This window comes from Anopheles gambiae, chromosome 2 (assembly GCF_943734735.2).
Source record: "Anopheles gambiae chromosome 2, idAnoGambNW_F1_1, whole genome shotgun sequence".
Lineage (NCBI taxonomy): Eukaryota > Metazoa > Arthropoda > Insecta > Diptera > Culicidae > Anopheles > Anopheles gambiae.
This window is the reverse complement of record NC_064601.1, coordinates 102,843,542-102,868,091: the sequence shown is the minus strand read 5'-3', so window position 1 is coordinate 102,868,091 and position 24,550 is coordinate 102,843,542. Positions and strand designations below refer to the sequence as shown.

The following is a 24,550-nucleotide window of genomic DNA, read 5'->3' as shown; positions in this document are numbered from 1 at the left end:
TATAAAACCTAGATTATTATTGATGTTTTATGTCCTTCTCGAATAGAAACAAATTGAATCAAACATATAAAGCTGTGTAAATCCCTTAATATGTTTTGTCTAAATATCCTGCACATTTGAACAATTTACCAGCTGTATTGCGAGTTGTTGGTACGGAGGCCAACAGGAGCTTCTCATCTTGTTCCCGGGGAGTGGTCAAAACATAGGGACCTTGACTTTAACAGCAAGAGCAAATGGATAATTACTATATTTTTAAGATGTTTGGCAAAATATAATTGCTAAAATTAACTGATCGTTGTTGTTACACATATTTAGGGCAGATTTAAAATCCAGCTTCTTCCAATAATTGCAAAATCCCTACTGAAACGTATGTAAATGACAGTTAGCGAACTTAAGTCGTAAATTATTATTACACGTCTTACATCATGCAGCAAGTCTCGCCAAGCCATGTGCAACAGTGCAGCAACTGTAGACTGGCTGACCCCAACACACGTTCCACCGTACCGTTTGAAGGTCAGCTCGTGGTTTTAAAGCCTGGCCGAAACAGCGTAACCCTATCCCGTACGCTAGAACATGCTTCTTTACCGAAAGCTGAACTACTTCTAAATTACGCCTATGTTTTGCGTCACCTATGACAAACCGTTCAGTTAACACTGTAATCATTCGTTTTGCTGTAACTAAAACTATAACAATAGTCATAATAATAATACACACTCACGTTTTACGTTCTTTTGCTCGGTGTGCAGACCAGACCCGGGGAATTTTCGTGATGCACTTTTTTGTACACTCCCTATCAGTGAAACATTAGCCGTCGGACGCAGCCAAGGGTCCCCAAACGGGCCCCGTCTAGTTTTAATTTTTTTAAGGTACGTGTGCGTCACACGTTCGGTATCGTAATGCGAACCAATTATGCGACACCTGTACAGCACGCCTGAAAAGGGCTGCTTTTTGCGTGTGCACTATATAAACCAACAGCGCGTGGTGCAACAATCATACTCATCATTCAGCCTTCATTCGCTCAACAGCGAGTTTGAGTAACAGGATCTCCAAAGAAGGTGACTAGCAGTGTGTGGTGTTAGGAAAATTTCTTTCTACAAATTTGTGTTAATTTTACAACCATTTCCTTTAAAAGTGTTAAAAGTTCGGTGAAATTCGGAATCGATTGCTACAAGATGAAGCTGGCAGCACTTTTCGGCTCGACGTTGCTCGTCATCTGTATGCAGATGGTTAGCTGCAGCAGCATGACACCAGTGTACGGTGCAAAAGCTCCAGCATCCCCCGCCGACTGTCCTGCTCACAGTTACGTTGCGAGCAAGCGGGTAGGAATCTATCCCGAAACTCCTAGCGCCCATCTTTATGGCAGCGTCGAGAGCAGCGAGGAACATCCGACCACCGTCGACCACTACATGCCAATGGGACCGTGCAAGGATGGCCATTGTGCCGGCAAACGGCTGCCCGTGTCAATCTGTGTGCAGCTGCCTGGGGCGGCACCAAAGAAATTGTCCAAGAACCTGCTCCAGCAAATCATCTGCTCGCTGATGCACGATCCAGCGGCACCCACTTCGCCCGCCCACTACATGCCGTACGAACCGCAGCACAAGAAACCCTGCGAATATCCGAAGAAACCGTGCGAATGCAGCAAAAAGCCTTACGCGCCACCGAAGGAGCCGTGCGACAAGCCGAAGGAGACCTACGAACCAGTGCACAAGGTGTACGAACCTACGCCAAAGCCTTGCGCTCACGAACCGACCAAGAAGCCGTACACTCCACCATGCAAAACGACCTACGCTCCCGAGAAGGAGTCTTACGAAGTGCCCAAGAAGCCGTACACTCCGCACGTGCCATGCAAAGCGACCTACGCTCCGGAGAAGGAATCGCCCAAGAAGCCTTACCCCGTGCAGAAACCGACCTACGGAGCATCGGTAGAGATGTACGAATCCCCGAAGAAGTCTTACGCCCAGCAGCATGAAGTGTACAGCCCGCCGAAAGAATCATATGCGCGTGTACAGTACGGTGCGCCAAAGGAGCCTTGCGCAACTACTCCCAAGCCTTGCTATAAGCCAACCACTCCGGCTCCCTGTACCACCGGCCGTCCTACCTCCTACCCAACGCATCCCACACCGCCAGCCCATCCTTACACCTACCCCACTGCCCATCCACCGACCGCCACCTACGCTCCGTACACGGCGGCGCCACGCTACCCCTCGATGTCGTACAATGCGCCCAGCTACCCGAAGCCCAGCCCGGGCAGCTACGAATCGAAGGCATCGGTACCGACCTATCCGAAGACATCGAAGAAGACGTGCGGCTGTGCTGAACACTCGCGTCCCAGCCATAGCTACGGCTATTAGAGCGAGTGGGAAAGTGTTTTGATGTACTTTGTTAGCATACAGTTATTTATTGTAAATGTTTTTAATAAATTTGCAGAGCAATTCTTAAACAAAAAAAAAAACAATCATTGATTTTTCTTTCTAAACTATATTTTACGGTTTTATTCTTGCGCTCTCCACTCTCACAGCGGCAATACCTTAATGCCCAAAAAGTAGAAAACGACGATGAACGATGAAACATCAAATTGTTGTTTATTCTCACGATCTTTCCCTGAGGCACGTCCGGCTTGTGATTGCATAAAGACGTGTCTGGTGGTAAAAAATATGAAAAAAGTACCCAACAAGCAAAAGATAACAGCAGCAACAGGGGTTGCATCTTATGCGACACCATGCACGTAAGGAATGTGTAAATAATAATTAAATATAAGTTGCACTAAATGAAGTTATGTGTGCCTGAATGACTCTCGTGCAAGTGTACAGTAATGAGTGCGGCAAAAGGCTCTAATGTGTGGCTGAAGATGTCCCATGCAGTATATGGATTTGTTTAATGCAGTGGTCTTCAAAATTTGGTGCATGTAAATCCAAACGCAATAAAAAAATCAGTAGATTTCCATGTAATCCGCTTAATTGAAAAACCATAACAATAAATGATCATTCTAAAAAAGAAAGAGAGGTGCCATTCAGACTACAATACGACCCATACAGCCCTTTCTACGCCGACCACTGGTCTAATTAATACATATATAATGTTTATATGACAAGACTGAAAATGATTTGATTCCCATTCAGAGACCACCATCTCGTACTGATGAATCTCATGTTCTAGAATTAGTAAATATTACCCTAAGACAGGGGTCTCCAAACTACGGCCCGCGCTTATAATGCGGCCCACGATGACTTTGCCAGAGTTAATATAAATATTACGTTATTATGACTTATTCAAATAAAAATGTATTTTTTTACTTTTCTTAGACAAAAATCAAGCTTTAGTAACACGAAACTGTATTAGTATCGTTAGTATTTTGTTGTAAAAACGAGATTTAAACGTTCACTCATCATTTAAAGGTAGCGTAAAATGGCCCTCAATATAGTTATTTTTGAAGCAATGCGGCCCGCGAGCTGAAAAGTTTGGAAGGCCCCTGCCCTAAGATAACCAGCTGCTAAAAAATGGCTTGACGCTCATCGATCTACTATGATTCTTACGCTATAGAAAATTGAGTCATTGAATTTTAGATAATGTTTACTATGTAGAAGTTATAAACAGTTCAATATTTGATCGTAATTTTCAAAAGTTTTCGTCGACCATCAACAATCTACGAGAGCGTGTCACTGTTTTAAACTTTGCAGATCAAGTAATGATAAGAACGATGTAGCAGATTTCAACTACCATGCTAGGAACATTGTTTTCATGGTTCTTATACAGAGTTTTTCATGTTATAGAACAACGGGGCCCTTCACGATTCTAGTCAGGTTTTTGTATGGAGTTTGACAGTTGGAGGCTTAAATCATGTAAACACTTCATACAAAACCACACAAAAAAACTAGCCTGCAATTTTCAGTCTAGATTATTCTAGCCTCAAAGCTAGAATTAGATTCGAGTACCTGCTCGAAAACACGGTGTTGTTTACATTTATCCCAAGGTGCATTAAAGAGATCACGTGGTGGAATCTAGAATCAAAGTGTATGTAGTCCAGGTGGTCTCATAGCATGTTTTTTAAAACCAAAATTGAATATCACTTTTTAACAGAATGGGTAAACACATTTGTTCAAACAAGCTTTCTTGAGGCTTGACGAATACTCAAAACACTCTTAAAATCTTCATTCAGAAGCAGAAGCGATAAAAATCAGCCTTCTAAATTCATACACCTTGGGATAAGCCCACCTGTATATTATACACACTTAGATAGCTACACGAAAACTGCTATACAATGCAAACAGCTGACAGGCTGAAATTCAGCCTACGAACTTACAACGGAAAGGGCCCCAACATTAGAAATTCTTATACCAAAAGCGCCCAATCGTTATAGATGACAAGACCCAAGACAAGGCAGGACCCAGAGACAACTGTCCCGATCGTCCCAATCGTCGCCCAATCGTTATAGATGACAAGACACAATACAAGGCAGGACCCAGAGCATCATTCGTAAGACAACTGTCTCAGATGATAGCACGATTAAAGCACCAAGACTGATAAGGCGGTACCAGTGAAGTACAAACTTCTGCATATGGCTGAGTTCAGAGGTAGATCTTGACAAGAAAATGTCCCATATCCCTTCATTGTAGTAGACCGTGTGCGACGAATTAATTTTCGTTGTTCGTTCCAACGTGCTGAGGATATGCTACATGGATCCCGGATTTGATACCCCATTTATACCCGAAGCGTTCAGACATGAATTCAATCCTTGCATAGCTGGTTCAATAACTTCAATTTCTCAGTAACTATCACTAGGCCAACTGCCTATCGTGTTGCACTGTGTAGAACCATTCACGTTTTGATGCCTGTACAATCTATGTTTTAATAGTCAATAGTTTTAATAGTTTTAATAGTTTTAATAGTTTTAATAGTTTAATAGTCAGTGACCAGCGAAGTACGGCTCGCGAGCCACATACGGCTCTTTTCTGCATAGATGATGGCTTTTGGACCTCCATAAGTTTCATAGAACATTCCAACATTTTTACTATTCGTTTTTAATATGGCGCTTCCTGTGGATTGCAAAAGAATTGAACTATAGACGAATTGCCAACTCGTTCATGTAGGTGTCAAATGGTACTTTGGGCTCATGATCAAGATCAAATTTTGAACGATTTTAATGGTGGTTGACAGTTTTTCTTACATCTCACGAGGAACGAAAGTAACAGCAGTATGGTTGATTCCTTTGTTTACGGTCGTTGACAAACTTATGATCTTGTTATGAATATTGTTATAGCTTTATTATTTTCACTGTCATCATGTGAAGTAAATCGAGCAATGATCGCATCAAGTTCAAATAAAAATCTAACAACCTTTTGATTTCGCATAAAAGCTGCGCAGCTTGAATATTATTTTATTTTGTAACAAAACGCTTATATTACTCCCTTACCGGTAGTTGAATAATTTAATCCATTTAACAAACAAAAATCAACTATGAAACATCTTCCCACCCAGCTCTTGATAACTTATTTACATCCTTTATCCAACCTACTCTCCTTTTCTCTCTCTCTCTCTATTCGGCAGTTTAGTTGAACGATCGCTGAGCATTGTTCGAATCCAACGTCCGGTACTGGGGAGTAGCTGCCTTCTCGACCACGTCCCCATAGCTGCTACCGCGATGCTGATCGTTGATGAGCGTGCGCAGCATTCGCGACACCTGATCGGATCCGCCTCCACTCACCGCCACCGGCGACGGTCCCTGAGCAGCCGACGACGGAGCCTCATAGTTCGGCACAACCTTGCTTTCCGCTCCGTAGTATCCCGTGCCCATGTTACCGTGCTGGTTCTGTCCCTTGCAGCTGCAGGACGGTTTGCGACGCAGCACCTTGATGACGCTCTTGCCGGGAATGCAGTAGTGATGGCGCTTCTCCACGATCACAAATCCACAGTCCTGACATTCGCCCTGGGGCGGGCGCACACCGTGAGCAGCGTACGGGCAGGGCAGCCGATTGTCCTCGCCAACCACGGTCGGTACGTACTCTTGCGATTCCGACTCTGCCATATCGAAGTACTGGTCCTTGAACCCGTGCACAGACGAGCACGCCAGCAGCGCGATGAGAACTGCACCGAAAACAATCTGCACCATTGAGGAACTCATTTTCACTCGGAAGCGGCTACGTAACAGCGGAAATGCACACACCGGAACACTATTATGTCGAAGCGATTGCACGGGAATGCGGTGTATCGGTGCGTACCGAAGCGGATGAGAGGCGGAAGCAAAGTGTACTGCTTTTTCCGGCGCCAGCACGGTTTTATAATGCGCTGGCCAAGGGTTCAAGGATGCGCACCTTTCTTCCGCACCGGGTCGCTTATCAGACACACCGCGTTGGACCCATCCGAACGGGACCACCTTCTTCGGGACCGCGCGGTGTCTTATGTTTACGCACAAGTCAGCGTTTCGTTTACGTGCCACAGTGAAGTTATAAGTTTTGACCGCACAACGTTATGGTTTATTTCGTGAGTGCACACACAACGAACCTGCAGTGGGGCCCTCAGTGTGTCGCTGAGTTGCCCGTACGATCAACATTGATACGCGTGTTGAGTGGCTGTGTTTGCTTGTTTTTTCGGTAGCTGTCCACAACTGTCGTTTGGAGTGCTTTTTTTCGTTCCGTGGTGTACCTAAACAAAGGTGAAATTGATTACGCAAAGTGACCGTGTGGTTCGGTAGCATCTCAGTTCCGTACCATCGGTTGACCGGTGAACCTGGAATGTCATGGTCATATTGTCGGTTTGTTTCATATTCGTTTGGAAAAGGCGATCTGCTGTAGAAGTTCAATTGTGGTCGGAAGATAATGCTGGAAATTGACAGGTAAGTATTGCACATTTTGCTTTAAATTTAGCATTTTGTAACGAGATACGAGAATGTGTGCACTATGATGTATTGCAACGCAATCTGAGATATTGCGTGTGATCCACGGTAGAGGAAAAATCATGATAAATTAGTCAAAACGTGAGCTTTCATTAGTTTGTTGAGATTTTATCACTAGATTGTAGCCTGGAGCAGCGACGAGAAAAGTTACTTTTTAGTGTTTTATGAACGAAATATCAACAGTTTTTCATGTTTAGCATATCTTTGATGCGGTTCACAAAGAGTAGACAGCAGAGACATGAGCTTTTGTCAGGTGGCATAGCTTTTTCTCGTTCAAGTTTTGTTTTTTTTTTTCATTCATCTTTCCATCAAGAATTTAATACCCAAAACAATTGATCGTACCAATGAAAAAACAGCGATGAAGGAGATCTGAATCTAATAAGATATATATGAAATATCTGAGACGTTATCCTAGTCAAACAAAAAGATCTACATATTGATAGAATTGAAGTAAACATTACGGATTATACTTAGTTATGGCAATAGTATTGATGACGCATTATTTATAAAATGGCCATCGCTTATTCAAACGATTCTTTAGAGATCGTGGACCATTTTGACCCAACCTCAGTGATTTTTGTATTTCATTACGACCATGGTACAATGATTAGGAACAATTTACTTGAAAGCTAGAGCCGCCATCTGCTGAAACATTAAAACGCCAGCAAACAAATAAAGATATCGATTTTTGCCCCAATCCTACCATCGATCGTAAACTTTGTTTGATGATTTGAAACAGAGTTGCTGGTTTTAATTGGTAGCAAAAAAGTGCACATTTTTCAATCGTTCTTCGAACGAAATATAACAGCTGGAAGAAAAAAAACCTACACACACTCAAAAAAGCATACACTTTCTCAGCCATTGCTTACACGCAAACGATCATACCGGTGGCGAAAAGGTAAACAACGCCAGCTTTCATTATCCAATCACAACCGGGTGATGGGAGGATCGATTCGGTAATTGCAAGAATAACTCAAACCGATAATAGCTTTGGGCTTCTGCATTTCAGCACCCTTCAGTGCAAGATGAAGATCTTGCCTGTGACCATTGGCGTGAACCATCTTGACGCTGTTGAGAAGGAACCAAATTGAACCTTACCAACCTGTGCACGATAATGCATTCTTACGTTAAACAACAACGGCAGAAAAAGAACAAAACCCACTGAGAATCTGCGAAACAAAAACGATGTATCCCCAAGATCAGCCCCAAACGGTCCAATTTTTTGTCTTAATTTATGTTTAAGACGTTGGCAAGAAAAAGCATACCCCTCCAACCAACCATTGCAGAATGAGTAGCGTACCCTGGGACAGGTAGCACTGGTACTTGCCCGTACAAAACATACAAAGTAAAGACCGGGAGTTGATGTTTCGGGCAGGCTGTAAAACATTCAACGCGATGGGATCCGCTCACCGGGAATGGTCAACGGCTTAGCTTTGGGCGCCCAAAGTCGATCGATTGGCTGATCGATTTACGATCGGTACGGAGTATTTTAATTTGAAGCCCAACCGAACCCACAACCCCGAACCGACGAAATATGTTTCAATTAGTTATTGAACGACAGAAGAACTGGACTGCCCGTGCGAGAACGATCGCTTCAACGGAAACAGGCTGCTGCATACAAACGATCGTATGGATCGAATTCGAAAACCAACCTCACGCTCCCCAGTCCAGCAAAGCAGGCGGCAACATTCTTACGCCCTTCGGGAACGCATCGGGAAGGAAATGGAAATAAAATCTCTTATTTACAACCCGAGCCGATCGAATACATTGGTGCGGTGCCTCAGGAACGTATGCTGTTTTGCTGTTTGCAACCTCATTCCGAAGAGGTTGGAAAAGCGTCCGACACTTTTTGCTGCCTTTTTTATGATGCATGTAGATATGTTTGTACCTTCTGCTTCCCCTCGCAGCGTCGCAGGTTGTCGATGCTTTTCAAGCTTGGTTTGATGTTTCCCTTTGTTTTTTTTTTGTTTTGCGTGGTGGCCGCTGTGCGCATAAATTAAACCGCGAAACCAATTGGCAGTGCAAATACTGCATAAATCTTACCGCGCGGACATTTAGGATTAATAAAAGTAACGATATGAGAGGTGATAAAACCTCTGGTGGCATCCTTCTTTTGTTTTGCAGCCGGTATGATTACGAATAGTTTGCTCAAACCGAAGGACCGAGTTTGCTGGGAGCGGAATTCCATGTCCTCCTGGAGATGAGTTGTTAAGCTGTACGAATATGTTTATGACGATGTACGATTGAACGTTTTGATGTTCAATATGTTGTTAAAGCGATTTGTTCGGAAGTGTACAAAAGGAAGGGGGAGAGAGGGGTAAAAACGAAGCTAGCCGAGGGGTGAAACATACGCCCAGTGTAAGCTTCCGTTGTTCGAGCGATCCGTTTGCTGGAATTGATTTGAATATTGAGTAGGTTGGGACACGGTGCGATGCTCGATACGGAAATCCAATCCCAACATGGTTTCAAGCATGCTTGAACAGGTGTATCGAAGCTCTTGTTTAGTGTTGTGTGCTCTTGTACACTACGCACTAATGTATTCCAATACAACTTGAATATTCAACTGTTAGGGAATACATACACTTCAATTAGGAAAGGTACAGAAACTGCTAGTTGGAATCAATTTTCTTTTCTGGTAACTTTGTAAAGACTTGTTCGATTTTTGCCAATTTATTCAATAGTTTATTAATGTTCCAAAAAATATTCTATATCAGATTAAAACAGGATATACAGCTGTGCAGGGTTGCTCAACATTTTTAACCAACTATCCGTAACAATTAATTATTTCAACTATTCCAATCCAGGTCTATTAACTACAGTGTAACTGGTATCATTTGAGGAAAACAACTTTTAAAGTTGACAAAAAACTGGAGACGATACCGATCTGACTCCAGAAGGTAGGTTCGATCATTATTCGGAATCATCTGGAATCGTCAAGAGTCCAAGTCGTCAGGGGTTTGAGTTGGAATCGTCGGATGGAGTCAAAATAAAAGATTGTAACAGATTGCTTCTAGACGACTTCCGTGCCTGTGAAGGAAGCAGTAAAAACTTCATATTGACGTAATATGTTAAGATTTTTGCCTTTTTATATTAAGCTGCGCTTATGACTTTTATGTTTTCGTATATATACAGTGTTAGAATTTAAATGTTGTATATTATCTGCATACATGACGACTAAGAGAGCAAATCGTAATAAAGCTCTTGATCTCAAATACATTGCTCAGACCGTTTCCGCATCCGATTCTTGCTGACTCCGGCCGACTCCGAGTGATAATATGGTATAACTACCTCGTAAATGAAATTTTAAGGGTTTGGAAATAAAGTTTAAGATGTTAAACTGAGTAGAAATCCCTTTATTGCAGTTTAATTGCGCTCGGATTCGTTTTAGTTTGGAATTGACTATACATTTAAGTCGTAATTAGATCCTGTCTTTTACTAGGACAGTGTCTAGTATCACAATTAACCTTGCATTAGTCGTTTATATAAGTCTTGTGTTTCTAAACTCTGTCTGTTTATTAAATAAAAGTAGTGACACATCAAACGAGACATCGCAAAATGTGACTTTCTCTCACCCAAAACCCAAACCGATCCTTCACGCAAATGTGTCAAAATCACGCATTCCCCGCAGCAAAAAGCTCCTTCGCCCGGCAAAACACACACATGCATGCATATACACACACACACACACTCTCACCCAAAACGCCTTGAGAGACCCATTTTTTCGCCTTTATTAATGGGCTTCGATTTCCGTGCTACCATTTCGATCACCTCTGGAGCGACAACGATCGGGCTAAAAAAAACGACCAAATTGCGCAACCGATACCTTCATGCGCGGGTCCCAATGCAAACCAATTCCACGATAAGCCTCCCGGGCCCGATCGGCACCATTTATCACGTTTAATAGGGCAAAAAGCCCTCAAAGATGGGCACCGCTCCGTTTAGTATCGAATCGAACGTGTACGAAATTGAAGCTCTCCCCGCCCGTCCCCACCTCGCCATTGTATAAAGCAACCGCAAGGAAAAGTTCCCCCCCGGGAAAAGGTGGGATCGGTGGGAAATGGGGGATTTTAAAACAAATCTCCGCCACCATTCTGGCTACTAGCCAGAAGCTTTCAATTATTTTCACTTCCTCGATCAACCGCTCGATCGGTGAGACGTTTCGAGGCGGAGTAATTGACCACCGATTCCCTTTACTTATTTGCGCGCTGTGAGTAAAGCCCTCCGGGAGGAGAAAGAAGCAAAACAAAAAACCAACCATGAATTAACCGATCGAAGCTGTTTGTCCGTTGGTACATGCTTTGCTCAACTGGGAGTAATCGAATGCGCCCATAGTGGCGTCGCTGTCGTGTGTGATTCACCTGAATGAAGCTGTACGATCATAAATTATGAAATTAATTTCTGTATTTGTTTTCCACCCATGACGTTCTCGAACGGGTTTACAACTTTTTTTTGTTTGCTTAAGTTTTGTAATTTTTTTAGAGCATCAATTTGGTGATTTGTTTCAAGAAGAGGGTTGTGCCATCTTTATAGCTACATTACTCTTGCAACTGGAGATATCGTTCGTTTGACGTTTCAATTAAAGACGATACACTGAGCACACCGGCTAACCGTAGGCCGGCTAAAGAGAGATTTAACTCTTGAATTTCTGCCAACAAGAATTTTATCATCTGTAGAACCACGATCAACGTTAACGTCTGTCACACAACAACACAATAAGTATAAACTTTCGACTTTCAATTTGTTTTATTCAATCGCATCCTCAATTGATCTTCTTTACATTCCAGAGCACTTCGAGAAACACAAATCACTTGGCAAGCTTCACTGTAGAAGCGAAGCACACAAAAGCACGCACCTTAGCTCAATTCATTGCCCTAGAACTCCGAGCCATTGCCATCCATCCACACAACAGTCGGCTCGGGTAGTTGCATTAGACTGTTTCTTCGTCCATCGTCCCGACCTCCAAGATTGCCAAGATGCAGCCGAGCAAAACCACAAAGCACGTGGCTTTGTGCGCGCAGCTCGTCAGGGAACGAAGGGAACCGGACGGAACGCGGATCCACGGTGACACGCTTACACCGCAGACTTCATCCGCGTACTTCCGATTCTGGTCAATGGCACTGTTGATCGCAAACATCCATCCAGCGATGGTATGCCCGCTGCTGGTCGCGTCACACCACGAGATTGATGAAACCGTGCGAGTTAAAGATGGAAGTCTTGCCGAGAACGCAATCCTCCGGCCCAACGCCACCGAGATGGTGTCCGGGTGGGCCATCGTTGCTGTTGCTGCTGCTGCAGCTGTTGTTGTTATTGTTCAGATCTGAGCGCATTCCATTGAACAGATCCTGAGCTCGTGGTACTGTTGGATAAAATTGAATAAAATCAGATTAGTTCACTCAAAACACTACAATATGTCTCAATCCCTACGGAAACACTTACCATGCACGTGCTTCTTCTGGCGAGCGCGCGAGTTCTGGAACCAAACCTGCGTCACCCGCTTGCTCAACCCCGTCGCCAGCGCAATTCTCTCCAAATCCTGCCCATCCGGGTTGCTGTCCACCTGGAAGTTGGCCTGCAGGATCTGGATCTGCTCCTCCGTGAACGTCGTCCGGATGCGCTTGGTTTTGTTCTTCCCATTCCCGTCCGCATCCAGCCCATCCTCGCTCGATGTCGTCCCGTCGTCGATCAGCTCCATGTAGTGCGTCTTGCACAGGACGCGATCCTCGCAGATTGCGAACTGCTCGCCCGTCGATAGCTGCCGGCCGCAGGAATCACACGCAAAGCACGCCAGATGGAACACGTACTCGCGGGCGCGCCGTACCCAATCGGTGGCCGATATCGAGCGGGCACACTTGGCACAGCTCGTCTTGAACTTTCTGTAAGGGGGAGGGAAGGAACGGAGGGAAAAGACCATAACACCTGTTAGATGCGATCGCGGACGGATGATAAGCGCGTGCGAATGCCTTACTTGATGTAATCCGATTTGCAGTACATGTCACCGTCGCGCAGATAGCACGAGACCTGACGCTCGAGCGGGCAGAAGCACACGGTGCAGCGCAGGCAGGACCCGTGCCACGCACTGCCGTTCACCTCGAAGATGTAGCGATCGGTGATCGGTTCCGCACAGCTACCGCATGTTTTAAATTCCGTCTGTGAACGATCAGAGGCAAAGCACGAGATGTCATATATAGTTTTGAGTTTTTTCGATCCTCTTTTGATTGAAAGATATAGTTTTCTGCTTTTTTCAGCTGTATATTCTCTTTCCAGGCTACTCTGGTTTGTTATTTACTTTTTGGATATTTTGTACTACTATTGAGTTTAATGTTACCTTTTTATCAAGATTCTGACACATTTCAATTGTTTGTAAAACTGATATAATCATTGATTCATATATTATTTGAGTGGTGCTGTACTAATTATTCTCTAGAGCTTTTAGTTTATCATTTTACAAAATCTTATTCTCTAAGAAAGTTTTTAATTGATGCAACATTGTAGGCTTACATATATGAAAACTGTGATATTTAATCCGTCAATATGTGAGCTTCAATCTCATCCAACTCTAGTTCAAGAGTTAATCAATGTTCTATGAAAAATATTAGACAAAGAAAAGGAATTTTGATATCTTCAGTACAAATCAATTTTGTAATTCAAATGTACTTCACCAGCAGAAGTATAAACTGTCAAATTTCTAACGAAATTTCTAAAGAACATAAGATTTGAGTTCTTAAGATTTTATTTAATATAATCAATGTAATGAACATAATTTACAAAGTGTTGCTAACTCATCGTAATCTTGCTTAAGTTTCTCGTTTAATGTTCTTTATTCTTATCGAATATTATATATCCTATGGTCTAATTGGATAACTTCTTTTTTTTTTTCAATTTCATCAAAAAAATCCTAAAATAACTTCTCCTCAAACAAACTAAGCAGTATGAAACGCTTACAGGAACTTTCTTTTACCTTCATTTCAGAACTTGAAAAGAAGTTGGATGCACGTTGGAATAAATTCTCCAATAAAAGTCCTTCACAAACGCTGTGTTTAACGTCCGTTACACAATGGTTGAACAATCGCCTTTCACTTCAGGAACAATTCACACTGTTTTAACAAATTTGTAGCAGAACAGTTCATCACAGGCTATTCACACCTTATTCCAATCGGTGATATCACTCAGTCCTTCTTAATGCACTTTCAACAAGCATCACTTTCTGCTTTCGGAGCTATCTACCTCAATGCACTCTTTCAACGCGATTAACTGACATTTCACACGAAACACACACACACACCTATATTGTTAACTTTAAGCCACAAACCAACTCTTCCGCGCGGTTGCCTTTCGCGTTCTGCCCAGCTGTCCCAGCACCCTCTCGGATGTGCGTCAGCCACCGTCGCAGGTCAATCTCGAACTGAGCACACGGACACACGGATCCTCTTCAACCCGGCAGCATCAAAAGGCTAGAAAAACTGAAACTCGCACCCCGGGTGTCCGTGGGTGAGTGCGAGTTCGATGAGAAGATACGTTGTTTCCCAACGGTGAGACCCGTCCGCCAAAGAAGTCGACGGCGTAAAGGTGGTATTGTGGGTTCTCTTTTCCCATCCATTCCGAATAGACACTTCTCTATCCGACTCGTTCGTGTTTGCTTTTGGTGCGTTCTCTTTCTAGGCTATTTCATCTCCCCCTTCCGACACATTCTAGGGGTTTGTTCGCGCACACTCTATTCCATTGCCAGGAGCTTAGATCTATGTACTCGACGTACACAACCCAGCTTTAGGGCTCCCCTCTCTTCCCTGACCTTCGGTTGTAGGGGTAGGGGTGCACACACGATAAAGATGACTCGCTCGAACCAAAAAGGGGCTGCAACATAACACGCCCCTTCGATTTATGCGCGATTTATGTTTTCGATGGACTGGTGCTGTGTGTGTGTGTATTTAGTTCCGTAGCACCCTCTTGACTCAATTGTTTTCGATTCAGGCGCGCGAGTTCTGTACAGCGTAGAAAAGGGAGAGAAAAGTCCCTTGAATCGACACTTCCGAGTAGTCGCTTTCACGGGCGTTCGCTTTTGTCACTTTAGAAGTTCCTGGTTTGGGAGACTTTTTTTTGTTTGCAAGGAATAAGCAAATTGATTGAAGAATTAGCAATGGAAAATTCTGTAGCCACATTCAAGAAGTTGAACTAAAAAGAAGAGTGAGGTTCCAAAGCCACTAACTTCTGACGGAACAATTCGAACGCATAAGCGTTGTGCAAGAGCGCATTATTCTTGTGCTTCAGTTCTCATAAGCTGTTCTTCTTCAACATCTGAAGTGGTCTACCAACTTCTAAAGTCTCGCTTCCGGTTGACTCCGTCGGGAAACGGCCCCCCCACAAACTGTCCAAAAACTGACACGCAAAGTGTCATCGTCATGGAACGTGATGTCATACCTTTGACAGTCCACCCGGCACCCACTCCCGACCAGCCCGGACATACCCGGGTGTTGCATAATTGTGTCCCATTCAGATGCAAATGTGTCCTGCATGTAGCTTCTGGTGTGGCATACCGGCTAACACAATGTATGTGTCTGTGTCTAGTTTGTCAGGCCATCGCCGTCACCGTTTAGCGATGTCGTGTGACGAATTTTTCATCCTTTCAAGCAGACGATTTAGAGCTGAAGGTCGCCGACCGGCCGGTGTCGCGGAGAACAAGCCTGCCCTGAAACGGTGGTCGTGTCGAAACAGCTTCCGGGCGATACATGATGAATTTAGACGAGATCGTGTACGGCACACGGCTTTGTCCACCTGGTCCACGTACAAGACGCTTGATCCGAAAGGGTACGTACAAAAGAAGGAAGACATATTACTCTCAAACGTTCTCAACTGTAGCATAGCCGGGGCATAGCCAAAAGGTAGTGGTCAAATGTGTGACATTGCTTTTAAAGTCTTTTGCTACCGTTTGACAGCTTTGAACGGCAGCAGCTCGCTTTAACGCATCAACTACACGGGTAATGGTGCGCTGAATGGAAAACGTTCAACACACCACACCTTTCCGTTGCATCCTTTTACCTCGTTTGCATTCTATGGACCCTGTGTGTGAGGGTCTTCTTTTGAAGTGCTGTGTTTCTTTTGCTACTTCAACAGTGGGATGGTTGGTTTTGTTAGGTTCGTTCAAATCTTCAATCAATATGGCATCAATTCAGGTAGAGGAATAGTTTGTTTTTGCGCAAAAAGGGTAGCAAGTTTGAACCAGCCTCATTGTTAGGAAGATAATAGTTTTGTTATGTGCAGTGGCAGTACGAAGTGAGAAGTTGGGTGTTCTGTGTGTAATTTGGAACTGTTTGCAAATCGTTACGCTGTAAAAAAAGCTCTTCAAATATTAACTCGTAAGTAATAATAATTGTTGTAAGGCTACTTTACACTATTTTCGTATTCAAATGTTGATTTTTTTAGCTTTTTTTCATTTTAAATGCCTTGTAATCATCAACGGTCTTATAGCCGGTTTCATGGAACAGTCGCCAACCCATACGACTTAACAACATGCCCGTCATGGGTTCAAGCCCCAAATAGACCGTGCCGCCATACGTAGGACTTACTATCCTGCTATAAGTGGTACAGGCAAGCCTTGACCGACAACTGTTGTTGAGCCAAAAAGAAGAAGAATCATCAACGAGGATTACAGTCTTCCCCCGAGTTACGTGAATGATGCGTTCCGGAGACATTCGCGTAACGCGGATTTTAGCGTAAGTCGAATATCACATTTTACAGTCAAAATATACTTTATTAATGATATTTGATTGAATTTAGTTCATTTATGTAATTTATAGCTTATTTGATACAATTGGTATAGAAAATTTGGTTGTTTCTGTCTTTTTAGTGATTTAAAACTTTTGAAAAAATGCAAATAATCTTTCATTTGACAATTGATGGAGAAAATTGTACTAATTTGACATCTGAACAATCGAATATAAAAATTCGCGTAAATCGAATTCGCGTAACTCGAGTGTCGTGTAACTCGGGGAAAGACTGCAATTAAACGAAGTCAGACAGGTATTACTATTTAATTCAAACATCAAATTTGAAGTTGTGTTTTTTTAGGAAATAAATTAAAATAACCTGTAAAAACAAATAATTGATATAATATAGATAGAAATATATCTTATAAGCCCGAAACTCCGACTACTCCGGAATAATATGTTCGATGTGTAAGAATTTACAATAAATTCGTTCAAACGATATTCCTGCATTTTTTTATAAAATTTTCTGGAAAAATGCCTTTTATTAAGAAAGCAATGTTATATTTATACAAAAATCGAAAAATATTTTCCTAATTCCACTTTCATATTGCTTTATGGTATGAGCTGAATTTATTCCAAATTCCAGTACTATTCCTAGGACTTTCACTAAAATGAAAAAGCTTTTCCACCGTTTATTAAATTACTTTTATATAATTTGACATACTCATACGCTCTAGATGTGAAATATTCATCTCACTTGAGCTACACAATATGATTTAGAAATACTTCAATAACTGGGAAATGTTGTCTACTCGTGACTTATGCTAAGTTCCTGATCTGAAATTACTAAAACAATAAGCGATGATTATAATGACATAATACATGCTATTTTGATACTTCGAACCGAAAAGTATTTTTCTTCGCAGCTCAAATAGCAATCTCTGCAGAGTTTGATCGATTTACACCACTTTCTAACGCCCATCATAAATAATTATAACTATCACATTCATTTCGCTCTATTTACCCTTTTCCCCCGAGGGAGTTCTATGTCAATGTTTTAACTGCCTATCCCATCCTTAGCTAAAACTATCAGCAATTTGATCATCCTTAGTTGTGAAAATGTTAACCACCCACCTAGAACACCCACCAAGAAGAAAGAACGGACCTCCCACCCACCCAAAGAACAATCGACAAATAAGTGATCAGTTTCAGCGCCCACAGCATGCGGTCCGTCCGACTGCCTCAGGTGAAAAGCGTTGTGCGTACAAAGCATTCCCTCGGCGCATTTCCCATCCCACCCCGCTGTGTCGAAAGGAAAATCCATTCTGCTTCCGGTTTCCAACACACACACACATGCATCCCCTCATCGGCACCGGATACGGTGTTTGATTGTTTCCTGTGGCACAAATTTGGTAGGCGTTAGACGTCACAAGGGAACGAACGGCTCCGAACACAGTCTGCCAGGCGCAGGTTGCGAATTCTTGCGGGTGATTTTTCAAAGCCCCCTCCAGGGCGATTCAGCTCAATTGCCCGCATTGTACGGATTAAGCGCAATACACAGGACACAGGCTGGTACGAGAAGGGTGAGACAGGGAGGATTTGCGTTAGCTGTTCCCGGTTCTAAGACAGGTTCGTTGCCGTTGCCGTACACGGTCGAATGAAAAAAGGGGCTAAATTGTCGGTAATTAAATTAGGTGCTTGTAAATCGCTTCATCGACTGCTGCTGTTTCTGTGCTCTGGTGTCGTGTGGGTGAGGTTGTTCAAGCGGTCCCGGGAGGATTCATTTGATACGCAGGGGCTGGGTGGGAGATGGCGCTGAACAAACGACAGTGATGCGGAAGCGAAGGGATGAATATTTAAATCAATACAGCATGAATAAAGGCGTTGTATTTGGGTTAAATATTTGAACAAACTTTATGCTCTTACGGGTGTTTAGCTATAGCGAAATATGTGTGTTAAACTTTTGAATAATAAACACACATTTGTTGCCACAAAAAAGTGTTAAAGAAACAACCCCTACCCTTACATCTGTCACACAATTCGATACAAAAAGCACGAACCTGCTAAAACACATGCAGCAAAACTTTCCCTTTTCTTGTATCATATTCCGGCTACTCTCTGTCCAGCCCTTATCGACCCGGCTCGAAAACATTTGTAACGATTTTTATTTAATTTCCATGTATTTCCCACTTTCGGACACACGGACTTCCTTCGGACGCCCGGGCACGTCACGTCTGGGGGTTCCAAGACGAATTTGTTTTCTAATCAAACGTACAAACAAACAAACACTGAAGAAAGCAAATACAACGGTAACTTATTTCACCATACCAACACAGGAACAGTAGGCGTTGCCTAGAAGCACACAAGGAGAAGAGAGAACGCTCCAAACGAAAAACTTTTACCGTCTTCAGAATCCTTCGTTCGTGAGTTTTGTGCTGATTTTGCTCGAAAGTACGTAAGATAAATATTTTATTCATTTTTTTTTTTGTGTGCTTCTACGGTGCTACTGTGCTGGAAGGACCTGGTTCGGATTGCGAAGGGATAACGGCCTACCCTGTACAGACACACACACACATAGGCACACGTAGGCTTTATCCCGCAGGACGATAATCCCATTATTTTCGTATCGTAATCGGATCATTGCCGCGGGTTGAACGCGGCTTTTCGGTGAACATGAGCCCCTGTACGCGTCTTCCTGAGCCTTTATATCATTAGACAACAATACATCTGTCATTTGAGAACAGAGCGGCCAGAGGCCACTGTGCTATTATGGGCCCGTTTAAATCGTGTGTCGGATGCGAATGTCGAAATGGGAAGGGTTTGGTGTATGTTGTACACGGAAGAGAGCAAAGAAGTGGTAAAGCTGTACTTATCCTTTTCGATACGTTTGTTGTGTTGCTTTTCCATTTCGAATGTGTTAAACAGGTGTTACTTCATAAATAGGAACTCACTCACACGTTACCTGTATTGGATTGTTTTATTGGTATTGGTTTTGTTTTAACTTTTCAAAAACATTTACATCAATAACTTATACACACGGTTGGAATTTCACTAGAGTTATGCATTTACTTTTCACAAAACTGTCACGTTTTTGTTTTGTGATCACCTCAGCTCTCAGCTATTATGAGGCCTACGTCTGTCCTTGCGAAACGAACGCAACACAGATGTGGGTGCAATTTGTGCTAAAACTTCCTGCTTAAATAGTTTCTTTGGTATTTTTTTGTTTCCTGTATGTTCTACACAAGTGGGTCGCTGGCTCAGCAATCATCCAATTGGCAACTTCCTCCGTGTGGCGAGTGCAACAGTGATTGCATACCCATATGTTACACCATCAGATTGATGAGGTTCACTGTTTGGGGTGAAAAAAACGGAAGCAAGCTTAAGAAAGGCCCAATGTCATTCTCTCTCATTCACTCCGATGCTTACCGTGTGAGTTGAACATGGCACCGGGATGTTTGCCCATCCCTGGACCGTGATCGTGATCGCCCAGGCTCGTCTGTCCGCTGCTGTTGTTGTTCAAGTCCTGTCGCAGTGCGCTGAACAGATTGGGGTTGTGATCGCGTGGAACTGAGGTAGCACGGAAAAGAAAATAAAAGAAACCAGGAATTAAAGACTGCCCAAACAAAATAGAAAAAAACCCGCAGAGCTTCAAGCTCGAATTCGAATCAGAAAACCGATCGATCACCTACCGTGGGTGTGCTTCTTTTGGCGGGCACGCGAGTTCTGGAACCAAACCTGCGTCACCCGCTTGCTCAGCCCGGTCAGCTGCGCTATCCGCTCGAGGTCCTGCCCGTCCGGGTTGCTGTCGATCTGGAAATTGGCCTGCAGCACCTGCAGCTGCTCCTCGGTAAAGGTCGTCCGGACGCGCTTCGATTTGTTCTTGTTGTAGCCGTCGCTGCTGCACCCATCTGCAAGGGAGATTGAGCATGATTGAGCCAACAGGGCACGCAGCGCAACGCCGGACGGCAACGGTCACTTACCATCGCTCGAGTTCGATCCATCTTCCACCGTGTCCATGTAGTGGATCTTGCACATCACCTTATCGTCGATCAGGGCGAACTGTTCGCCGGTCGAGAGCTGCCGGCCGCAAGTGTCGCACGAAAAGCAGGCCAGATGGAACACGAGATCGCGCGCCTTCCGCACCCAGTCGGAGGCGGCAATCGTGCGGCAGCACTTGGAGCATTTGGCGCCAAACATTCTGTTGTGGGGAGAAGGAAATAACGAGAGGGAAAAACAAAGATCAAAATGGATGCAACGTACTATCAACCATCAAGCAAAACTCTGCAAATGTTTATGGAAGTCAAATTCGATTGAGCAAACTAAACAGTATAAACCTTCCGATCATATTCAAATCAAGAAATCTTCAAATCAATGATGTCCATGATATCCAATTCAATCTTTCTAATAAGATTTTGCGGTGGTGAGAGAAGGTTTATTGGGATATTGGAATTGAGCGTTTGAGAAATCGAATGCATTGAAGAATAATGCCGTTAATTCACAAAATATCAGTTGATGAGTCTCACAGGAGTTCAATGGAACATATAGGTTCTGATTTGAAGTATCAACCTGTTAGAGCCATGAGCTAACTATGAGAATACCAACATACCCTATTAGTTGTAATCTCTTGTAGAATTACCCTTTATAACATCTGAAGATTGATCTTTAATTCATGCATTAATTGCAATCAAAACCCATTGCCTTAACTTATACTGGTTTTAAAACAAGGATTCTAACCCTGCTGGAACCCGAACATTGATTAACAATCTAACACGTCTGCAACACAACAATGCCCCTCCAATTCCATATCCCTAATCGACACTTATCACCAATCGAAACCAATTACGCGGGGACGCAGTGATTCACGGCTTCCTTCGCCGCCGCACGGTCAGGCACCAAATCGTTGACCATCATCGCGATATACGTCCGCAATTTGTACGCGTATCGAATCGTACCCGGCGAGCCTCGAACCTGTCCCGCTCGCGATCGAACCACGCCAAGTATCGATCGCGCACCTTCTAAGGAAACGTGTCCAGCACATTAGCTTCCCTGCCTGGTCCCGGTGGTACGATCGAAACGATCGTACAAACTTACCATGTTTCCTACCCATTGGAGGAGAGTGTCCCCATGACAATCGCGTCCCCAGCTCTCGGCAACCCGTTACCAGTTACCAGTTGTGTGACAATGCGTGAACCACCCATTTGCCCCGGTCAAAGAAACTCCCCAGGTAGTCCCAATTTAATTATCGTCCATCGTAGATATCTTTCCGCTTTTGGTGCGCGACATCGCCGGCGAACGTATTTGTAACAACAAAACAACAGGGAAAAGAATGAAAACAATTCCCCATCCCGCTGTGAGTGCCGTTTTTGTTTTGTCGCTGGCTCCTACACGGCTTGCGGAGACACGATCGCGAACGATCCTCCTACCCGTGTCGCGAATTTCATTCAAAACCCAGATTCTCAACCCCAGAACCACGGAGAGGGCGCGCGCGCGCGCCTTCGGTCAGGTTCATTCATTTATTTATTCTGTGCGCTGTTATTTATTTAATTTTAATTGAACCAGCGAACGCGCTCGAGTGTGTGCGTGTACGGGTCTCGGTGTGGTCAACGTCTTTGCGACACCTTTCGCTGTCCCGTTTTTCCTGCCCCCTGCATGAAGGGTTGTTTCTTTTGCACCGTGCGCTTTACTTCTGAATCGAGCAGGATCGTCAAGCTTGTTTTGTTTTTTCGTTTTTTTCCATAAGTTCGAAACAATCATTCTCCATCGTCTGGCAGCAGCATAATAGTTGTGCCTTTATTTTTTGCTCTTGCTGTTACGACTTGTCCGACGACAACGCACTTCGAACGTACTTCCCGCGTCTGAAGGGCAACACTTTATGCGCAAGCAACAGCAACAGAAAACTCATCTTCAACACGAAGAACATTGCAACAACCAAAAACTCGTCTGTACTGTACTCCCATATGGTCTAAAACAAAACCAAAAGATGGTAGAAGGTACACTGACGTTGCTTGAAGCTCACTGAAAGCAAAAAAACCTCAACCCAAATTGATTCGACCAATGTTAAGGACGTCATGGGGGTGCTACTGACTGTTCTGTGCGCGTTTTTTTGTGTGTTTGTTTTGCACCTTGAATTTGCATATTACACCGCGATCGAATTATCGCGTTGTAAGGGAAAAAGTGTCGAGAACAAGCAAGACAACAACAACAACCACAACAAAACTCGTAACAGAAACGAGATCAACCGTACACTGTCAAACACCGAGCTGCCGTGGGCTCGTGCTGGGTGCGCATTCTGTGCAGCACGACAGTGAAATGTGATCTCGTCCTAAAACTCCGCGTGACGCATGGCTACCGGGCTGATGACTGGTGGGCCGGTGCGGGGAGGGTGGAATTTGCCACTCCTTTTATGCCACGTAACTACCTTGCACTACCGCAAACTGGTTGGCGCTTGCCTTTAGAGTGTATTTTTGAACGTTGAATTTCAGAGGAGACTAGATTGAGCCGGTGCAACAATGTAGAATGTTCAGCAGTATTCGTTTGTACTAAAATAACAGTATGAGTGGATTTAGTAAACTAACCAGCAAACCTACTTTGTCTTGTATTAATTAATTTTATTATTATATCAATATCTGTTTCACCTGCACCAAGCAGCAGCATCCTTCATTTGCCAGTATCCTGCAGTGCAGAGTCAAACGTAAAATCACCTTAAAGTGATTCCACGCGACACGAACGAGCAGGTATCGGGGATTCGCTGGCTTATTAATAAAAATGCACGCCAATTAAGGCACTGCAGCAACGCATCGTTGGCCTTTTATTCCTGTGTGTGTTTTGTTTCACTCCGCAACACCTCAAACACCTTCCAACCATTCGAGCCTGATAAGCCGATCATCATCATCATCGTCGTAAGTGTGCGCGATTGTTGCTTCCTTGCATAATCCACGTTGAAACTAAAACAAAAAAATAAGCAAGCACCATCTCGCACGACGCTAGAAGCCGTGTGTTCGGAAGCAAAACATCAGCACGGACGGTGCGGAAAGGAAGGGTCTCTCGGCGCGTGTGGGGTAGCGATATGTGGTCGCCGGAGCCCGAGTACGCACGCCATGTGCTGCGATATGGTCCGCGACCCGCTGACCAGCCGGACGATAAATCATAAACTCGTTTGTACCAAGAGCCAAACACATTTATCACTCCGTGTGCATCAGTCAACTGTGGTCGTTGACGGGACGCGGCACCGGCGTCCGGTTGACCGGCGTTGTAAAACACCGTTCAACACGGCTCCGAATTTCACACTCACAAACCAATGGGGAAAAAGATGATACAAAACAAAAAAACTGTGGTGAATTCAAACAGTGCACACATAAAAGCATGACAACACGAACACATGAGCCACAATCATTGGGGGCCATAGTTGGCTAGGACGTACAACATCAGCACAACACATCAACCGCAAACCACAAAACAAGCCACAACAACAGAAACAACAACGGGACACGGGAACGATCGCATCATCTGCTGGCGCGGAAGCATAGCGCATAAAATGCGCTGCGACCCAATAACGATGGCATGTGCGCGATTATGAGCCTCCAGTCTCCTTGCAAGCTCCTTCGTCCATCCACTCAATGTTGAAGAAGATCATGTCCCTCCCCCCTCCCTTTTCGCCGAACAACTCCCGACCAACTTTGCTCGTAGATTCTAATCTCCACCCGGTGGAACATATGCAATATCGATGTTTTCTCCGCTCGCTGTCACACATCCCAAGCTTGCTCTTCCCCCGTTCGGCGTACACTTTGTAATCACAAATAAGGATCGTTGATGGTGGTACATGGACCTGCGACGAACTGGAACGAGTCAATCGATACTCCCTCCCAAACCAAATGGCATGTGGAACGATATACTAGACCAGAGAAAATATGTTGTTAATTAATATTTTGGTCTTTGGAGCAATGTTAATAATTAGCTCCTT

General features: G+C 43.9%; 3 protein-coding genes across 3 annotated transcripts in view; 1 reads left to right on the top strand and 2 right to left on the bottom strand.

Annotated features, from left to right (window-relative positions):
- The first annotated feature begins 1,172 nt into the window (after positions 1-1,172).
- LOC133391001 (adhesive plaque matrix protein-like) lies at positions 1,173-2,351 on the top strand. The gene is made up of 3 exons (XM_061640529.1): positions 1,173-1,252; positions 1,364-2,013; positions 2,128-2,351. The coding sequence occupies exons 1-3, from the start codon at positions 1,173-1,175 to the stop codon at positions 2,349-2,351; spliced, it is 954 nt and encodes a 317-aa protein (XP_061496513.1).
- A 9,257-nt stretch (positions 2,352-11,608) lies between these two features.
- Positions 11,609-14,417, bottom strand: LOC4576611 (LIM/homeobox protein Awh). Its single transcript, XM_001237834.3, has 4 exons — positions 13,848-14,417; positions 12,855-13,036; positions 12,326-12,762; positions 11,609-12,245 (listed from the first exon to the last, which is right to left on the bottom strand). The coding sequence occupies exons 1-4, from the start codon at positions 13,851-13,853 to the stop codon at positions 12,058-12,060; spliced, it is 813 nt and encodes a 270-aa protein (XP_001237835.3). The 5' UTR covers positions 13,854-14,417; the 3' UTR covers positions 11,609-12,057.
- Positions 14,418-19,553: 5,136 nt separating this feature from the next.
- The window catches only part of LOC1277135 (LIM/homeobox protein Awh), a 29,739-nt gene continuing 24,742 nt past the window's right edge, over positions 19,554-24,550 (bottom strand). Inside the window, exons 3-6 of the mRNA XM_061646790.1 lie at positions 20,571-20,788; positions 20,280-20,498; positions 20,017-20,157; positions 19,554-19,939 (exon numbers count right to left, since the gene is read on the bottom strand). Of these exons, the coding sequence (XP_061502774.1) occupies positions 19,914-19,939; positions 20,017-20,157; positions 20,280-20,498; positions 20,571-20,788 (604 nt within the window). The 3' untranslated portion in view covers positions 19,554-19,913. The remainder of the gene's footprint in view (positions 19,940-20,016; positions 20,158-20,279; positions 20,499-20,570; positions 20,789-24,550) is intronic.